At 43.4% G+C, this 20,565-nt stretch overlaps 1 protein-coding gene across 1 annotated transcript in view; it reads right to left on the minus strand.

The window, feature by feature from the left end:
- Nucleotides 1-20,565, minus strand: part of LOC141108105 (UDP-N-acetylglucosamine transferase subunit ALG13-like) — a 443,195-nt gene that overhangs the window by 252,753 nt on the left and 169,877 nt on the right. The window contains exons 9-12 of the mRNA XM_073599348.1: nucleotides 7,949-8,057; nucleotides 6,580-6,644; nucleotides 6,066-6,166; nucleotides 2,468-2,595 (exon numbers count right to left, since the gene is read on the minus strand). Coding sequence (XP_073455449.1) covers nucleotides 2,468-2,595; nucleotides 6,066-6,166; nucleotides 6,580-6,644; nucleotides 7,949-8,057 — 403 coding nt within the window. The remainder of the gene's footprint in view (nucleotides 1-2,467; nucleotides 2,596-6,065; nucleotides 6,167-6,579; nucleotides 6,645-7,948; nucleotides 8,058-20,565) is intronic.

Below are 20,565 nucleotides of genomic sequence, written 5' to 3' on the forward strand. Positions count from 1 at the left end.
CACGCTCCAACCCCAGGGGTTTGCGTCCGTCGTTAGTCTTTCTGCAGCAGGAAATGTTCAGAACAGACCCGAATCCAAATTCATTTGATTCATTCACCACCATAATTTTCTCCTGACTCTAGGGGGAATTGTGATCTGCTTTAACAATTCCCAGTGATACCAATTTTTCAGAATTGTCTGCTGCAGATCCCTCGAGTGGAGGTGGGCATACTGGTTAGCTGGGATCGAGGTTGTAAGGAGACCCAGCGTCGACAGGGCTCCCCAAATCATAATTGGTATGTTTTTCACTGTTCTGAACTTTCATTACTTTTTCCTCCAGGTGATTTTTTTTTCCTGAATTGAATTGATGGTATAGCCCAAAAATCGTATGATCTGGGAAGGTACCAGGTTCGACTTCTCCCTGTTTAACTAAATCCGCTATGCAGGCCCGTCATAAAGGCTCGATCCATAAATTCCTAAGGGTGGCCTTACAGGAAGGACATTTCTTTTTTGGAGGGGGAGAATAGTGCTTGGTCTTTGCTGTGACTTTCCCCTAAAAAGAAAACCAAGCAAACAAAATGGCATAAGCTAATGCAGGTAAGCCCCCCTCTTAGCAGACGCTAGCAGCATCATAGTAACACATAAGACTCAACCGACATTCCCTAGCGTAGTAACCCAGGGAGTGTGATGCAGGCCCCCCTAATCCCTGAACAAACAAAGCCCCAGAAAAAGCTAGGAGCCCCTGCCCCTGCTTACTTGGGTCTGGCTGGTGCTCGTGGCTCCTGCTACAGCCGCCGGTTCCCCTGACTTCATTGCTGCTGTGCGCTGGGTGGCATCCAGTTGCATTTATTTGAAATTTCCCACTTTTTTCTCCGCACTGGAAATACATTACCAGCAAAGGCTCGCCCTTTCCCTGTGCATTCCAGTGGCCAGAACTGGAAACCACTGAGTGCACCATAAGTCCCACCTGAACCAGAAATTATGTCCCCCACCATCCGGGGGACAGAGAGAATGGAAGCCAAAGAAGATGCCGCAGCCTCCTATGCCTGTCGACATCCTTGGGCAAGTAAGGATGCAGGTGTAATGCAGCTCCAGCTCCTGAATATCACTCTCCGGTCAGCAGAACGGGCCCCTTCGCCGGCCACTACCCTCACTGGGCTGGAAGGGGACAAGGACACGGAGCACTCCCCTCCTATCAGGGGGGTGCTGGGATGGTCCACCAGAAAAAAAAACATCTCAGGAGGTATGCATGTCACATTTCTCCACCTGGAGAACGCGTAGCACACCCATGGTTCCCTGCAGCGCTTCCACCATGGCGGAGGAAAACCTAAAACTGAGGCCATGGTGGAAGGGGACTGTCTTTTAAAGGTCATGACTGCAGTGTTTCCTGGGAAGATGGGTGGAGCTACGCTCTTCTCCAGGTGCTATCCTGAAAGACTATTTTAGAAAATCTGTACAATTGTCTCCCTAAATCTGTGTCTATATATGGGTTACCAAAATGCTCTCATTTTAGATGCAGAAATCTCAATTGCCGCCAAACACCTAAATGTTTGGTGATTTGCTGAAAGGGTGCATGGCATTGTAAACCAAAATTTCAGGTAGGTTGCAGGTTCAACTGACTGATCCAAATTTTAGATTTTATATTAGTATAGCACACTCCTAGACAGGTGCTAGGGTTAGGCAAATTTAGTATTGGCTCACTGTAACCAGTGTGGCTGTATTTGGTTTTTCTGGTCTGTTCAATGTTTCACCTGCTGCAGATTTTATTAGAGCTTTCTGGAGAACTGTGTGTTCTGGAATGTAGGTGTGGAGCAAGATAAAATGGGCAGCATGATTATTTATACAGCCCTAGCCAATCCTTGGGAGGGTGGCCCAGATGACTTCTGGGAGTCTGTATAAAAACTGACACACAAAGCTTCTAGGTCTTTTCTTGGAAGGAGACCACCACCTAAGGGGGGCTGTTTGCCCCCCTAGGACATCCTATGTGTCTGCGGAGTGTTGAGGCCTCAGGTGGGCGACCCAAGGGCCTTTTTTGCTGGAAGATTCAAAGAGATGACTGAGGGACTGTCCTCTGTGGATTTAGTCTAGTATCACAGGGAGAAAGTGTAGCATGGATGTTGAAAGGAGGCAACAAACAGGTTCATAGTTATATACAAGATAAGTGTCCTCCCATTTGTACATAGTTTTTGGAGCATCCCACTCTATTCCATAACCCTATCCAAGTTGTAAAAAAGTAAACCAACGAATAGAAAACCCTTTGACTGTTCATTAAGCACAGGAGTGACTGACCGTGTGCCTGGCTGAGGGACAACTGTTAGGAAAAGGAACCCTAGGCAGCTTTCTAGCGGCTCCTATGGGGGTAGCACTACAATAGAATTTTTGATGAGGTGGCAAAACTATGCAGTAAACACATCATGTGTACAGCAAGAAAAACAAAAAAAAAACAAACACACACACACACAAAATACACTAGAAATAAAGCACAAACCTAGATCACTGTTGTAACCTGCAGGTATTTTCTGGTAGCTTGCACTTTTCCTATTAGTGGATGAATTCCAGGCAGGGACTGGAATCACCTGGGTCACTGGTTTTAAATGGGCAAGTGGGACAACATGCCTGGGAAAAGAAAAAAGCAGTCATCCAAAGTTCACAGATATTGATGTGAAAGTTTATGCATCATGAGTGCAAGCAGCATTACCTGTAACAGATGAATGAGAAATATAAAACACATACCGCATAGCAGCAAAAAGTTATGATGGAGCAGTAAAAATGGTCTTCTAGAAAACCAAAGTTCCCATAAGCAGAATTGGTGAATCACAAAAAAAAAAAAAAACACAACACACCCACCCCCATGTTGTGCTACTATACAGGAGATTCTGATACATTCTGTTTTAATTACATACAGTAGGGACGGAAAGTATTCAGACCCCCTTAAATTTTTCACTCTTTGTTATATTGCAGCCATTTGCTAGAATCATTTATTTTTTTCCCTCATTAAATGTACACACAGCACCCCATATTGACAGAAAAACACAGAATTGTTGACATTTTTTGCAGATTTATTAAAAAAGAAAAACTGAAATATCACATGGTCCTAAGTATTCAGACCCTTTGCCATGACACTCATATTCTACTCAGGTGCTGTCCATTTCTTCTGATCATCCTTGAGATGGTTCTACACCTTCATTTGAGTCCAGCTGTGTTTGATTATACTGATTGGACTTGATTAGGAAAGCCACACACCTGTCTATATAAGACCTTACAGCTCACAGTGCATGTCAGAGCAAATGAGAATCATGAGGTCAAAGGAACTGCCTGAAGAGCTCAGAGACAGAATTGTGGCAAGGCACAGATCTGGCCAAGGTTACAAAAAAAATTCTGCTGCACTTAAGGTTCCTAAGAGCACAGTGGCCTCCATAATCCTTAAATTGAAGACATTTGGGACAACCAGAACCCTTCCTAGAGCTGGCTGTCTGGCCAAACTGAGCTATCGGGGGAGAATAGCCTTGGTGAGAGAGGTAAAGAAGAACCCAAAGATCACTGTGGCTGAGCTCCAGAGATGCAGTCGGGAGAAAGTTGTAGAAAGTCAACCATCACTACAGCCCTCCACCAATCAGGGCTTTATGGCAGAGTGGCCCAACGGAAGCCTCTCCTCAGTGCAAGACACATGAAAGCCCGCATGGAGTTTGCCAAAAAACACCCGAAGGACTCCAAGATGGTGAGAAATAAGATTCTTTGGTCTGATGAGACCAAGATAGAACTTTTTGGTCTTAATTCTAAGCGGTATGTGTGGAGAAAACCAGGCACCGCTCATCACCTGTCCAATACAGTCCCAACAGTGCAGCATGGTGGTGGCAGCATCATGCTGTGGGGGGTGTTTTTCAGCTGCAGGGACAAGATGACCGTTTGCAATTGAGGGAAAGATGAATGCGGCCAAGTACAGGGATATCCTGGACGAAAACCTTCTCCAGAGTGCTCAGGACCTCAGATTAGGCCAAAGGTTTACCTTCCAACAAGACAATGACCCTAACCACACAGCTACAGTAACGAAGGAGTGGCTTCACAACAACTCCGTGACTGTTCTTAAATGGCCCAGCCAGAGCCCTGACTTAAACCCAATTAACAGAACTGGAGAGGATCTAAAAAGGAGGAATGGCAAAGGATCCCCAAATCCAGGTGTGAAAAACTTGTTGCATTTTTCCCACAAAGACTCATGGCTGTATTAGATCAAAAGGGTGCTTCTACTAAATACTGAGCAAAGGGCCTGAATACTTAGGACATTGTGATATTTCAGGTTTTTTTTTAATAAATCCGCAAAAATGTCAACAATTCTGTGTTTTTCTGTCACTACGGGGGTGCTGTGTGTACATTAATGAGGAAAAAAAATGAACTTAAAAGATTTTAGCAAATGGCTGCAATATAACAATGAGTGAAAAATTTAAGGGGGTCTGAATACTTTCCGTCCCCACTGTATATATAGAAAGAAGAGCATAAGCCAATCAGCATAAACTAATCGGCATAAACTAATCTTGAAAGGACCTTAAGCACTTGTCCTCCAAAGATTTACCCCCCTCCCCCTTCATAACCATGCCATTATTTGTGATACGATATTACATTACTTTAACTGAAAATTACGCTGTCGTGTGACATTCAAATTTTTTTTTTTTGCACTATAAAACAAAAAAAAATGCAGAGAATTTTGAAAAAAAAAAACAATATGTTTTTACTTTCTATATTTTAATTACTAGCTAAACCTTATCCAATACAAATACATTTTCTTCATAAATGTAGACCAATATATATTCTGCTACATTTTTGGTAAAAAAAAAAAATCCCAGTAAGTGTATATTGATTGGTTTACACAAATGTTATAGTGTCTACAAACTGTGGGATATATTTACGGAATTTTTTCTCTTTTTTTTTTTTTTTTTTTTACTAGTAATGGCAGCGATCAGCGACTTATAGCAGGACTGCGATATTGCAGCGGACAATTGGACACTGACACTTTGCGAGAACCAGTGACACGAATACAGTGATCATTGCCAAAAATATGCACTGCCACTGTATTATTAATGGTACTGGCTGGGAAAGGGTTAAACATCTAGGGCGATCCAGGGGTTAACTGTGTGCCTAGCCAGGGTTTGTGTTTGCCATGTGTGCTACTTTTACTTTGCAGGAACACAGAACCTATCCCTTACCCCTAGTCAGAACAGGGATCTGCCTTGTTTACAAGGCAGATCCCCGTTCTGTGTATTTTACCAACGATCAGCGGGTCCTGGAGGACATTGCATGCCCGACACCCGCAGTCCAGCTTCTGCTGTAAATTATCACAGCGGAAGCGGCCCGCCGGCGGCATGTGCACACCCCTGCAGGTGGAAGTGAGGATCATGAATATATACGTGATCTGGCACACAGTCCCTTGCAGTTGGGCTGTGACGTTATCAAGACCACCGCAGGGTCCATAGTCCTGCATTGTACGTGAAAGGTGCCAAGGTACAGTCAACTCATGGGAGGGGTCTTAGTGTCACCTGCCGGGGCAGTGGAGGATTGGGTGGAGGATCAGGTTGAACAGTTTCTCCTCCCCTAAAAAAACAAAAAAAAGATTAACCCTTTGCTTTAAAAGAGTGTAAAACTATAGCACTAAGCAAAAAACTTTCAAAGGATTGGACGGAAAGAAATACAAATTTGCAGGCTGCCATTGCATCCTTTTCGTTCCTTCAAGGGAACATGGAGGCTGCCATAACAGATATTTCCTGAAAATGCGGATGACCTGGTTGTAATGTGGATGCAATGATTTCAGTACTTTGAGGCGCTAACCTATACCAAGTATGCAGGTCAGGAATTCTGACTTCTACTCTGCATGTCTCTTAGAAGCTAACTCAAATGAATGAAACCAGATACAGTCAGGCATCTAGAATTTTTAGGAGGAGACCTTAGCCTCCATATTTCTCTCAGTAAAGGTGCTCTTCAAAATGTATGGTTGTAAAGGCAAGCTCTAGGTAATCCGTAAGAATATAGATCAAGAAAAGATGTAGTATCTGCACAGTAAACTTACACAAGATAGAATACAGAATACAACTACTTACTTCTCTGCAAGCTCTTCAATAAACACAGTTACAGAGTTGCTGTCATGTCCAACTTCTTGGATATGGGCATTATAATATCGTCCACCAGGCTCTAAGCGTACCTATACAATTAGAATCACTAAATATTTAAAGTGTAACAGTACATTTAATATAAAATGCAGCAAAGGTTCCCCAGCCTGAACTGGGTATAGCCAAAAATACAATCTCAGATGCAGTGTTCACCCTTTTCACTGATCTTGGCTGTACAGAGGCAGGCATCTCTATTGTACTGTTCACATGCAGCTCCTAGCCTATTGAAATTAATGCCGAGAGGTCTACAACATTCAGGTCAATGAGCCAGATCCTGTGCATGTGAATTACAAAAGGATACTAAAGAAAACATTGCCTAGAGAAGTACAAATGCAACAGAGTTGATGGTTTCATTTGTGGGCTATATATCTGTTTGGTGAAGGCTATATTTTGTATAAAATACAGCTACATCAAATGGTACCATAACAATCTGCAATTCACCCACCTGACATTTGTCACCCAAACAGTATTGTCTTCCTGCAAAAACCATATATTCAGTTTTCTGGAGCTCTGTGGATCAAAAAAATAAATAAATCAATAAAGTTAGTCTGAAATGTGAATATATATATATCTATCTATATCACGCAAATTCGTGAAGCATTCCATATTTTTGCAGCCAGCTGCATCTGGTGCCTGTTTGATATCTTCTCTTCGGAAATAAACTTTCTTGTGCAGCAATCCTTGCCATTTGTGTGTGTAAATATATATATTTTTTTTTTTACACTTTTATTTTAACTTTCTGCTGATCTCAATGTGCCAGATGCAGCACCTCTGAAGAGACTGAAGTATCTCTAAGCAAACAGTAGGATGCAATCTGAGTAGTATATTACCAGATTTATTGTTCTGAAAAGACAAATGGCCACTCACATTGTGACTGTTAAAATCAGGCTCATCACATAGGGGTTGATTTACTAAAACTGGAGTGTGCAAGTTTTGGTGTAGCTCTGCATAGAAACCAATCAGCTTCCAGTTTTTTTTTTTTTTGGTCAAAGCTTAAGTGAACAAGCTGAAGCTGGAAGCTCATTGGCTACCATGTACATCTGCACCACTTTTTACACTCTCCACTTTTAGTAAATACACTAGTAAATACAGAGGTCAGCTCGTGCATCTGAGAGCGGACATCCACACTTTCCAGGCTGCAAGTTGTAGGAAAAGGCTCCCCATCCCAGATGCATGAGCCAACCGCTTACGGATTACATACAAAAACTGCGATTTCTTCTTCCCATGTGAGTTGCCAATTTACTAGTGTTTCTCAGTACATTTAATGCAGCACTTATTTTGGTGCTCCCTGGTGTGATCTTAGTCCTTCAGGTGTATCCATCCACCCAGTGTTTCTATCCTTGTCTTAGGCTCCCTGTTGTAAGGCTGTCAATTGGGAGCCCTTATTATGTCAGGAGCCTGAATGTAACTGTGCCAATGTGAGTTGCCATTTGTCTTTTCACCACAATAAATCTGGTAATATACTACACTCAGATTGCACCCTGCTGTTTTTCTTGCCCTAATGTCTAATGTGGGGCCATGGCCCCTCAAATGCACCTCCATGAACACCATGTTGTACATGCCCTATTCAACACAGTTTCATTCTATACAAGTTGTCTCAGACCACGTCCGTTTAAAACCATGCCCAATATTCAGCATAATGAAAAATACGCTCACTTTTTTCCACAGCATGTGCCACACTTTTTTCTCAAGCAGTCGGGCCCAACTTATGATCTTGCACACATGCACACTGCTTTCAGAAAATGCCACTGGCATATTAAAGAAAAAAGGATAATTGATCACAAATTTACCAACGAGTTAGCCACATGCTTTACCTTTTCGGCTATCTAGCCAGACATCAAATTCTACATTCCTGTAGATTTCTGGGTCAAGAGCTTTTAACACTTTATATGGAAAAGGCATCTTGTTAGGATTTTCTGTGGTCTACAAAAAAAGGATTTAACAATTTTAGATATTCTGTTGCAACTGACAGAAATTACTCATCAAAAGGTTTATCACAGTTTATTTACATAAGAAACTGTCCACAGAAAAAAAAATTAAAAAAAGGGAAAAAATATATATACACATACAGTGGATATAAAAAGTCTACACACCCCTGTTAAAATGCCAGGTTTCTGTAAAGAAAAAACATGACAAGAAATAATAATTTCAGAACTTTTTCCACCTTAACTGTGACTTATAAACTGTACAACTCAATTGAAAAACAAACTGAAATTTGAGTGGGATGAGTAAAACAAAAAAAAATAAAAATGTGGTTCCATAAGTGTGCACACCCTCTTATAACTGGGGAACGGGGGGGGGGGGCTCTAAGTGTAGTATTAAAACAGTATCATTTATTGAACAATATTAAAAACACTTACAAGATATAAGTGGGAGTTATGCTCGTCATAAGTATGTAGTCCTGGCAGTTCTACTGAGTCCCACAGGCTCCTTGCACAATCCGGGTAGCTGGGAAAGGTTCTGGTGTGATGTTGTGCTACCAGAACCTTTCCCAGCTACCCGGATCGTGTGAGGAGCCTGTGGGACAAGCATGACTCCCACTTATATCTTGTAAGTGTTTTTAATCTTGTGCAATAAATGTTACTGTTTTAACCACTTGCCGACCGCCTAACGTATATATACGTCGGCAGAATGGCACGGGCAGGCAGAATCACGTACCTGTACGTGATCTGCCTCCCGCGGGCGGGGGGTCCGATCGGACCCCCCCCCGGTGCCAGCGGCGGTCGGCATCTGACTGGGAGCGTCGGGAGGCGAGGGGGAGACCATCCGATCGTGGCCCCCCCCTCGCGATCGCTCCCAGCCAATGGGAATCCTCCTCTGCCTGTGTGTAGTTTCACACAGGCAGAGGATGTGATGTCATCTCTCCTCGGTCTGGCAGTTTCCGTCCAGCGCCGAGGAGAGAAGACATGTAAGTGCACACAACACAAACACACACAGTAGAACATGCCAGGCATACTTTACACCCCCGATCCCCCCCCCGATCGCCCCCCGCCCCCCGATCCCCGCCCCCAGTATTTTTTTTTTTTTTTTTTCTGATTACTGCATAGTGTCAGTTTGTGACAGTTACAGTGTTAGGGCAGTGAGTATTACCCCCCTTTAGGTCTAGGATACCCCCCTAACCCCCCCTAATAAAGTTTTAACCCCTTGATCACCCCCTGTCACCAGTGTCGCTAAGCGATCATTTTTCTGATCGCTGTATTAGTGTCGCTGGTGACGCTAGTTAGGGACGTAAATATTTAGGTTCGCCGTCAGCGTTTTATAGCGACAGGGACCCCCATATACTATCTAATAAATGTTTTAACCCCTTGATTGCCCCCTAGTTAACCCTTTCACCACTGATCACCGTATAACTGTTACGGGTGACGCTGGTTAGTTCGTTTATTTTTTATAGTGTCAGGGCACCCGCCGTTTATTACCGAATAAAGGTTTAGCCCCCTGATCGCCCGGCGGTGATATGCGTCGCCCCAGGCAGCGTCAGATTAGCGCCAGTACCGCTAACACCCACGCACGCAGCATACGCCTCCCTTAGTGGTATAGTATCTGTACGGATCAATATCCGATCCAATCAGATCTATACTAGCGTCCCCAGCAGTTTAGGGTTCCCGAAAACGCAGTGTTAGCGGGATCAGCCCAGATACCTGCTAGCATCTGCGTTTTGCCCCTCCGCCCGGCCCACCCAAGTGCAGTATCAATCAAACACTGTCACTTACAAAACACTAAACGCATAACTGCAGCGTTCGCATAGTCAGGCCTGATCCCTGCGATCGCTAACAGTTTTTTTGGTAGCGTTTTGGTGAACTGGCAAGCACCAGCCCCAGGCAGCGTCAGGTTAGCGCCAGTACCGCTAACACCCACGCACGTACCATACACCTCCCTTAGTGGTATAGTATCTAATCGGATCAATATCTGATCCGATCAGATCTATACTAGCGTCCCCAGCAGTTTAGGGTTCCCACAAACGCAGTGTTAGTGGAATCAGCCCAGATACCTGCTAGCACCTGCGTTTTGCCCCTCCGCCAGGCCCAGCCCAGCCCACCCAAGTGCAGTATCGATCGATCACTGACACTTACAAAACACTAAACGCATAACTGCAGCGTTCACAGAGTCAGGCCTGATCCTTGCGATCGCCAACAGTTTTTTTGGTAGCGTTTTGGTGAAGTGCCAAGCACCAGCGGCCTAGTACACCCCGGTCGTAGTCAAACCAGCACTGCAGTAACACTTGGTGACGTGGCGAGTCCCATAAGTGCAGTTCAAGCTGGTGAGGTGGCAAGCACAAGTAGTGTCCCGCTGCCACCAAAAAGACAAACACAGGCCCGTCGTGCCCATAATGCCCTTCCTGCTGCATTCGCCAATCCTAATTGGGAACCCACCACTTCTGCAGCACCCGTACTTCCCCCATTCACATCCCCAACCAAATGCAGTCGGCTGCATGAGAGGCATTTTCTTTATGTCCTCCCGAGTACCCCTACCCAACGAACCCCCCCAAAAAAGATGTCGTGTCTGCAGCAAGCGCAGATATAGACGTGACACCCGCTATTATTGTCCCTCCTGTCCTGACAATCCTGGTCTTTGCATTGGTGAATGTTTTGAACGCTACCATGCACTAGTTGAGTATTAGCGTAGGGTACAGCATTGCACAGACTAGGCACACTTTCACAGGGTCTCCCAAGATGCCATCGCATTTTGAGAGACCCGAACCTGGAACCGGTTACAGTTATAAAAGTTAGTTACAAAAAAAAGTGTAAAAAAAAACAAAAAAAAAAAAACATACAAAAATATAAAATAAAAAAAAAAAGTTGTCGTTTTATTGTTCTCTCTCTCTCTATTCTCTCTCTATTGTTCTGCTCTTTTTTACTGTATTCTATTCTGCAATGTTTTATTGTTATTATGTTTTATCATGTTTACTTTTCAGGTATGCAATTTTTTATACCTTACCGTTTACTGTGCTTTATTGTTAACCATTTTTTTGTCTTCAGGTACGCCATTCACGACTTTGAGTGGTTATACCAGAATGATGCCTGCAGGTTTAGGTATCATCTTGGTATCATTCTTTTCAGCCAGCGGTCGGCTTTCATGTAAAAGCAATCCTAGCGGCTAATTAGCCTCTAGACTGCTTTTACAAGCAGTGGGAGGGAATGCCCCTCCCCCCCCAACGTCTTCCGTGTTTTTCTCTGGCTCTCCTGTCTCAACAGGGAACCTGAAAATGCAGCCGGTGATTCAGCCAGCTGACCATAGAGCTGATCAGAGACCAGAGTGGCTCCAAACATCTCTATGGCCTAAGAAACCGGAAGCTACGAGCATTTTATGACTTAGATTTTGCCGGATGTAAACAGCGCCATTGGGAAATTGGGAAAGCATTTTATCACACCGATCTTGGTGTGGTCAGATGCTTTGAGGGCAGAGGAGAAATTTAGGGTCTAATAGACCCCAATTTTTGCAAAAAAGAGTACCTGTCACTACCTATTGCTATGATAGGGGATATTTACATTCCCTGAGATAACAATAAAAATGATTAAAAAAAAAAAAAAATGAAAGGAACAGTTTAAAAATAAGATAAAAAAATAATAATAATAAAGAAAAAAAAAAAAAGCACCCCTGTCCCCCCTGCTCTCGCGCTAAGGCGAACGCAAGCGTCGGTCTGGCGTCAAATGTAAACAGCAATTGCACCATGCATGTGAGGTATCGCTGCGAAGGTCAGATCGAGGGCAGTAAGTTTAGCAGTAGACCTCCTCTGTAAATCTAAAGTGGTAACCTGTAAAGGCTTTTAAAGGCTTTTAAAAATGTATTTAGTTTGTCGCCACTGCACGTTTGTGCGCAATTTTAAAGCATGTCATGTTTGGTATCCATGTACTCGGCCTAAGATCATCTTTTTTATTTCATCAAACATTTGGGCAATATAGTGTGTTTTAGTGCATTAAAATGTAAAAAAGTGTGTTTTTTCCCCAAAAAAATGCGTTTGAAAAATCGCTGCGCAAATACTGTGTGAAAAAAAAAAATGAAACACCCACCATTTTAATCTGTAGGGCATTTGCTTTAAAAAAAATATATAATGTTTGGGGGTTCAAAGTAATTTTCTTGCAAAAAAAAAATATTTTTTTATGTAAACAATAAGTGTCAGAAAGGGCTTTGTCTTCAAGTGGTTAGAAGAGTGGGTGATGTGTGACATAAGCTTCTAGATGTTGTGCATAAAATGCCAGGACAGTTCAAAACCCCCCCAAATGACCCCATTTTGGAAAGTAGACACCCCAAGCTATTTGCTGAGAGGCATGTCGAGTCCATGGAATATTTTATATTGTGACACAAGTTGCGGGAAAGAGACAATTTTTTATTTTTTTTATTTTTTTTTGCGCAAAGTTGTCACTAAATGATATATTGCTCAAACATGCCATGGGAATATGTGAAATTACACCCCAAAATACATTCTGCTGCTTCTCCTGAGTATGGGGATACCACATGTGTGAGACTTTTTGGGAGCCTAGCCGCGTACGGGACCCCGAAAACCAAGCACCGCCTTCAGGCTTTCTAAGGCCGTAAATTTTTGATTTCACTCTTCACTGCCTATCACAGTTTCGGAGGCCATGGAATGCCCAGGTGGCAAAAAAAAAACCCCAAATGACCCCATTTTGGAAAGTAGACACCCCAAGCTATTTGATGAGAGGTATAGTGAGTATTTTGCAGACCTCACTTTTTGTCACAAAGTTTTGAAAATTGAAAAAAGAAAAAAAAAATTTTTTTTTCTCGTCTTTCTTTATTTTCAAAAACAAATGAGAGCTGCAAAATACTCACCATGCCTCTCAGCAAATAGCTTGGGGTGTCTACTTTCCAAAATGGGGTCATTTGGGGGGGGTTTGTGCCACCTGGGCATTCCATGGCCTCCGAAACTGTGATAGGCAGTGAGGAGTAAAATCAAAAATGTACGCCCTTAGAAATCCTGAAGGCAGTGATTGGTTTTCGGGGTCCCGTACGCGGCTAGGCTCCCAAAAAGTCCCACACATGTGGTATCCCCATACTCAGGAGAAGCAGCTAAATGTATTTTGGGGTGCAATTCCACATATGCCCATGGCCTGTGTGAGCAATATATCATTTAGTGACAACTTTTTGTAATTTTTTTTTTTTTTTTGTCATTATTCAATCACTTGGGACAAAAAAAATGAATATTCAATGGGCTCATCATGCCTCTCAGCAAATTCCTTGGGGTGTCTACTTTCCAAAATGGGGTCATTTGTGGGGGTTTTGTACTGCCCTGCCATTTTAGCACCTCAAGAAACGACATAGGCAGTCATAAATTAAAGGCTGTGTAAATTCCAGAAAATGTACCCTAGTTTGTAGACGCTATAACTTTTGCGCAAACCAATAAATATACACTTATTGACATTTTTTTTACCAAAGACATGTGGCCGAATACATTTTGGCCTAAATGTATGACTAAAATTTAGTTTATTGGATTTTTTTTAGAACAAAAAGTAGAAAATATCATTTTTTTTCAAAATTTTCGGTCTTTTTCCGTGTATAGCGCAAAAAATAAAAACGGCAGAGGTGATCAAATACTATCAAAAGAAAGCTCTATTTGTGGGAAGAAAAGGACGCAAATTTCGTTTGGGTATAGCATTGCATGACCGCGCAATTAGCAGTTAAAGCGACGCAGTTCCGAATTGTAAAAAGTGCTCTGGTCAGGAAGGGGGTAAAACCTTCCGGGGCTGAAGTGGTTAATACTACACTTAGAGTCACCTTGCCCCTTGTTTCTTTTATATGTTTTGCAGAGTTGCTGGGCACACTGAGGATGGCTGCCTGCCCCCTGTAGTTCAACTTTGTTTTTACCTAAAGATTGACTAATCAAATGTACATTACAAACTAAGAGCATTGCCTCCTGGAGCGCCAGATACCCAATTTACCTCCACTCATAACTGTGGATGTAGCTGTGTTCAGAATTAAGCAATCACATTCAAACTCATGTTAAATAGAAGTCAGTACACACCTTCCATCATTTAAAGTGGAGGGCCACCCTGAAAAAAAAAAAAAAAAAAATTGCACCAAAAATCCTTAAAAAAAAAAAAAAAAATTTAAACTTACCTGAACCCTTGTTGCTAGCCAGTCTTCCTAATCTGCCTCTTCCTATTCCGCGGCATGTCCTGTTCCTCGGTGAGCGGCCCCGTTGCCTTCTGGGAAGTGTGTGTGTGTGTGTTTTTGTGTGTGTGTGTGTGTGTTTGTGTGTGTGTGTTTGTGTGTTTGTGTGTTTGTGTGTTTGTGTGTTTGTGTGTGTGTGTGTTTGTGTGTGTGTGTGTTTGTTTGTTTTCAAGAAAACCATGGGGCCATCCACAGAGGCTCACGCGTGCGCAGTAGGAAAGTGGCAGTGAAGCTGCCAGGCTCCACTGCCTGTTTCCCTTAGTGCCGGGACCCGAGAGCCGAGGGACGGGTCGGCCGACATCGCGGGCGCCCAGGACAAGTAAGTGTACTTAAAGTCAGCAGCTACAGTGTTTGTAGCTGCTGACTTTAAAAAAAAAAAAAAAAAATTCGCTGGCCGGAATCCCGCTTTGAAGTGCCTTTGATTAATCCCAAATAAAAGTTTTCTTAGGTTGCATCCTACAGCAAAAGCCATGGTCCGCAGAGAGCTTTCAAAGCATCAGAGGGATCTCATTGTTAAAATGGTATCAGGAGAAGTGTGTTAAAAGAATTTCCAAGGTATTAGATATACCATGGAACACAGTCATCAAGCAAGTGGAGAAAATATGGCACAATAGTGACATTACCAAGAACTCGACGTCCGTCCAAAATTGATGAAAAGACAAGCTGTACTGAAAGTATTGGCTGTGTAACAAGCTTCCATATTCTTCATATGTCTGGGCTATGGGGTAGAGTGGCAAGACAGGTGCCTTTTCTTACAAAGAGAAACATCCAAGGCCGGCTACATTTTTCAAAAACACATCTGAAGTCTACCAAAATCATGTGGGAAAATGTGTTATGATCCGATGAAACCAATGTTGAACTTTTGGCCACAATTCCAAAGATACGTTTGGTGCAAAAACAACACTGCACATAACCAAAAGAACACCATAGCCACAGTGAAGTATGGTGGTGGCAGCATCATGCTTTTGGGCCGTTTTTCTTCAGCTGGAACAGAGGTCTTAGTCAAGGTAGAGGGAATTATGAACAGTTCCTAATACCAGTCAATATTGACAAAAAAACTTCAGGCTTCTGCTAGAAAGCTGAACATGAAGAGGAACTTCATCTTTCAGCATGACGACCCAAAGCATACATCCAAAAAAACATAGCAATGGTTTCACCAGAAGTAGATTAAAGTTTTGGAATGGCCCAGCCAGCGTCCAGACCTGAATCGGATTGATAATCTGTAGGGTTATCTGAAGAGGGCTGTGCACAGGAGATGCCCTCGCAATCTGACAGATTTGGAGTGTTTTTGCAAAGAAGAGTGGGCACATATCGGCAAGTCAAGATGTGCCATGCTGATAGACTCCTACCCAAAAAGACAGTGCTGCAATAAAATCAAAAGGTGCTTCAACAAGTATGAGTTTAACCACTTCCCTACTGTGCATAGTGATGACAGCGACAGGAACCCTTTGTCCCGCCGTCATATGACGTCTTTTACTTTCTGAGCCTCTAGGGGGCGAGCGCGTGCCAGCGGGGGCACGTGCCCGCCACGTCACTAGGTACCGGATGTGTGTGCCCGGCGGCCGCGATGTCCACCGGGCACCCGCGATTGCCTGTGAACACAGCAGGACTGTGGATCCGTGTGTTTAAACACACAGATGCACGTCCTGTCAGAGGAGAGGAGATCGATGGTGTGCTCCCAGTACACAAGAACACTGATCGGTCTCCTCCCCTTGGAGTCCCCTTCCCCTACAGTTAGAATCACTCCCTAGGATACACATTTAACCCCGTCCTCGCCCCCTAGTGTTAACCCCTTCCCTGCCAGTCACATTTACACAGTAATCAGTGCATTTTTATAGCTCTGATCGCTGTATAAATGTGAATGGTCCCAAAATAGTGTCAAAAGTGTCCGCCGCAATATTGCATTCACAATTAAAAAAAAAAAACACACACACACACACACACACACACACACACAATAAAAATGCCATAAATTTATCCCCCATTTTTTAGATGCTATAACTTTTGCGCAAACCAATCAATATAAGCTTATTGAGGTTTTTTTACCAAATATATGTAGAAGAATACATATCAGCCTAAACTGAGGAAATTTTTTTTTTTTTTTTTTTTAATTGGATATATTTATAGCAAAAAGTAAAAAATAGTGCTTCTTTCAAAATGGTCGCTTTTTTTGTTTATAGCGCAAAAAATAAAAACCGCAGAGGTGATCAAATACCACCAAAAGAAAGCTCTATTTGTGGGTAAAAAAATATCAAAAATTTCATATTTGCATGACCGCGCAATTGTCAAAGTGTAACAGCGCTGAAAGCTGTAAATTGGTCTGGGCAGGAAGGGGGTGAAAATGCCCTGTATTGAAGTGGTTAAGGGTGTGCACACTTATGGAACCATATTAATTTTAGTTTATTTTTACCCTCCACCTAAAATATTTCAGTTTGTTGTTCAACCGAGTTGTACAGTTTATAGGTCACATTAAAAAAGGTGGAAAAACTTCTGAATTGATCTTTGCCTAATTTTTTACATCACAGAAACCTGACATTTTAACAGGGGTGTGTTGACTTTATATCCACTGTAAATGCATAAAACCCATGCAGCTTCAACATTTGCTGCCATCTGGCACAAGTGGGTTTTATTTTTCCTTTACAGTTCTGCTTATACTATGTATATACCATACGTGGCAATTCCCCCTAGAAGCAGGAAATCACAACTCCACTCCAGTGATTCCCACTTGCTTCTGGGTCATGTGCAAAGCAGCTGCATTCTAAACACAGGAGGTCAGCCGCTGGGACCCAGCTTCAAAGAAAGCTATAACTCGCCACCTCACCTTGTCCAGAGAACGCTCTGCATGCACTCAGACCATGCAACACATTCTCTGAATGGCACCGGCGTCAAGTGACTGACCGCAGCCAGAAGCAAGTGGAGATCACACTAGAGTACAGGTGTCTACCTAAGATTTCCAGCTTCCAGGGGGGATATGTCAGGTATGGTAAATGCATGGTTACATTAGTCCAAGTTGGACTAATGTAACCATGTATAAAATCAATCTTTAAATGACACACAAGCATCTCTCCCCCCCCCCCCCGTTCAAATCACAATAGCAGATAACATACTTTATGCCAAAAAGCCATACATTCAATGTGGAAACAAGGCTAAGTGACTCAACTATGTGCAAAAACATAGGAACTGGGATGCAGAAACATGGCAGCAGGTGCTCTGGCGAGTCAAAATTTGAAATATTTAGCTGTAGCAGGAGGCAGCTTGTTCACCTAAGGGCTGGAGCGCGGTGCAAAAAATATGTCTGCAGGGAACAGTGACACATGGTGAAGGTTCCTTGCAAGTTTGGGGCTGAAAATGGAGTTGAAGATTTGGTCTGGATCAAACAGACAGAAGGATCTGAGGTAGCCTACATCCACAGAAGATCTGTCGTTAGTTCTCCAAAATATTTTAGGACAGCTGAGTTTCATCAGAAACTGTGCAAGTGTACCGAGAAGAATTCATGCGGTTTTGAAGGCAAAGGGTGGTCACACCAAATATTGATTTATTTAGATTTCTCTTCATTTACTTTCCATTTTCTTAATAAACTATTCACACTTATTTCTATTAGCATTCTTGCTGTACAGAACTTTTTCACACCTGCCTAAAAGAAAAGCTTTTGAGAGATAGGAGGTAGAGGTAGCATACACAGATTCTCTATGGGGTATAGGTCAGACGAGTTTGCTGGACAATCAAGCACAGGAATACCATGATCATTAATCCAGCTATTAGTAATTTTAGCAGTGTGGGCAGGTGCCAAGTCCTTCTGGAAAATGAAATCAGCATCTCCATAAAGCCAGTCAGCAGGGGGAAGCATGACGTGCTCTAGCATTACCTGGTAGAGAGCTGTGCAGACTTTGAACTTGATTAAAACACAGAGGACCAACACCAGCAGCTGCAGATGACATGGCTCCCCAAATCATCACTGACTGGAAACTTCACACTGGACCTCATGTAACTTGGATTCTGTGCCTCTCCACTCTTCCGCCAGACTCTGGGACCTTGATTTCCTAATGAAATGAAAAATTTACCTGCATCCAAAAAGAGGACTTTGGACCACTGAGCGACAGTCCAGTCCTTTTTCTCCTTAGACCAGGTAAAAGGAATCTGACAGTTGTAGTCCATATCCCGGATACGTCTGTGTGGTGGCTCTTGAAGCACAGACACCAGCCTAGTCCATTCCTTGTGAATCTCCCCCAAATTCTTGAATGACCTTTGCTTCACAATCCTCTCAAGGCTGCAGTTATCCCGGTTGATAGTGCACCCTTTTCTACCACACTATTTTCTTCCATTAACTTTTCATTAATATGCTTTGATACGGGGCGTGGCATGGATCGGCATGGCGTAGGAAGCACTGAACGGGAGCTCCGCTTGCCCGAATTCTTTTATCCTGGGGCTAAGTACTGCGCAATACTTACCCTCCGTCAGATACCTTGACTCTCCTGCCCATGGAGACCATGTCGCCACCGAAGAAAGCTACTGATTCGGCCACAAAGCTGGCCAAATACAAACATGTGGACAAGGGGACTGGGGAGGAAAATGGCGCCGGCTCGTCTTTTACCTTCCTGATGCAGCTGCAGAAGACACAGCACGAGTCTTTGAGGCTATCTCTGACTGCAAAAGCACTTTAACCAGCAAGATAAAGGAGGTGAAGATAGAGGTCTCCTTGGTCCGCCAAGATCTGCAGAAATTAAGGGACCGGGTCACAGAGACGGAGGCCCGCATCAGCCATGTGGAGGATGAGCTACCGCCACTACAGGTTCACACTGAACGCTTACAACATCAACTGAACATGGTGTTAGCTAAACAGGACAACATGGAGAATCGCCTCAGGTGATGCAACCTGCGATTTGTGGGTCTACCCGAGGGCTCGGAGGGCCCTGACCCCCCCTCCTTCCTGGAGAATTTGTTGGTCAGCACATTTGGAAGAAATTAGTTCTCTACCTCTTTTGTGATCGAGTGCGCACACAGGCTGGCTGCTAAACCTCCACCTCCAGGTGCACCACCGCACACATTCATTGCTAAAATGCTGAATTTCCAGGAGAGAGACACTGTTTTGCGCCTTACCAGGCTAAAAGGCGAGCCTTACTCTTCCCTACACTTGTTTTTATCGTTTTTTACGTGATCGCGCTTTTTATACTGCTTGTTGATTAATGGTGATATCCAAGAAAAATTCGTCATTTGATCTGCACTATTGGCGTTTTTATATCTTTTTGGGAACCACCCATACTCTGGAGACTTTCCTGGGGTTGTGATCCTTGCTTGGTCTTCTGAACCGGCTGTCGTGATCTGGATTACAGAAGAAAGATCCCCCTTGAGATCCGGGGTTTCTGGGACCAACCATCGTCCATCAAGGATCTCAGAGCCTGTTTGATTCGGTGTCACTGGCATCCGAATCCACTTCCTTTGGTAAGCGTATTTTATCTGTTTCCATTATACGGCCGTACAATCTATGACATACAGAGGAGAAGATTCCCATACCAGCTCAATATCTTATATACAGCGTATTTTGGGACTTTCCGTTGTTTGATTTATGGCCACACATTGGGACACTATTGCATTTTACCTATTACTCACCATCATGTACCATGTCACATGTGTTTCATCTATGTGCCTTCTCTAAGGGCCACTGATATTGATGTATTTTTTCTCCATTGGTCATTACTATTAGCGCTACATCTCATTTTTAAAGTGTGCCCAGACTTCTCGGCGGAGGTCCAGAAGAAAAAAGAGCTCATTTCATGGAAGCCAAGTGCCAGCTGAGGAGCCACCACTATTCATATGCTATGCTGTTCCCGGCCAGATTGCGTGTTGTTGGAGAGGATAGGGCGCATTTCTTCGACACACCGGAGGCTGTCCTAACCTGGTTGGAAATTAAAACAGCACCGGGTAGGGAACCTGCTTAGAGTCCTGGCTCCTGATCGCCTGGTTCATACCGGAGGACAGACGGTACCGTAATCCTGCACTCTGCAGGGACCCTGAGCTCACTTTTATTGAAGGTACTGTGTCCTCCTTTCCCCCCCCATCTTGCTCCTCTTCTGGCCACTTACCCCTTTATTGCAAAACTCATGGTATGGTTCCAATGTCACATATCCTCCTTCCCCCTCTCTGGCATACATGTAAGCTTTGTGGACGGACATGAGTTTTAGCCCCGCATTTCAAAATTTTTTCTTCATTTTGTGGCAAGCCAATGCCCGTTATAACACCTGGTACATGGACTTGGAAATTTGCATCCTGCATCTTTCCCCGTATATGTTATCCTGGAGATCCCAGACCA

Source organism: Aquarana catesbeiana, linkage group LG09 (assembly GCF_042186555.1).
Source record: "Aquarana catesbeiana isolate 2022-GZ linkage group LG09, ASM4218655v1, whole genome shotgun sequence".
NCBI lineage: Eukaryota > Metazoa > Chordata > Amphibia > Anura > Ranidae > Aquarana > Aquarana catesbeiana.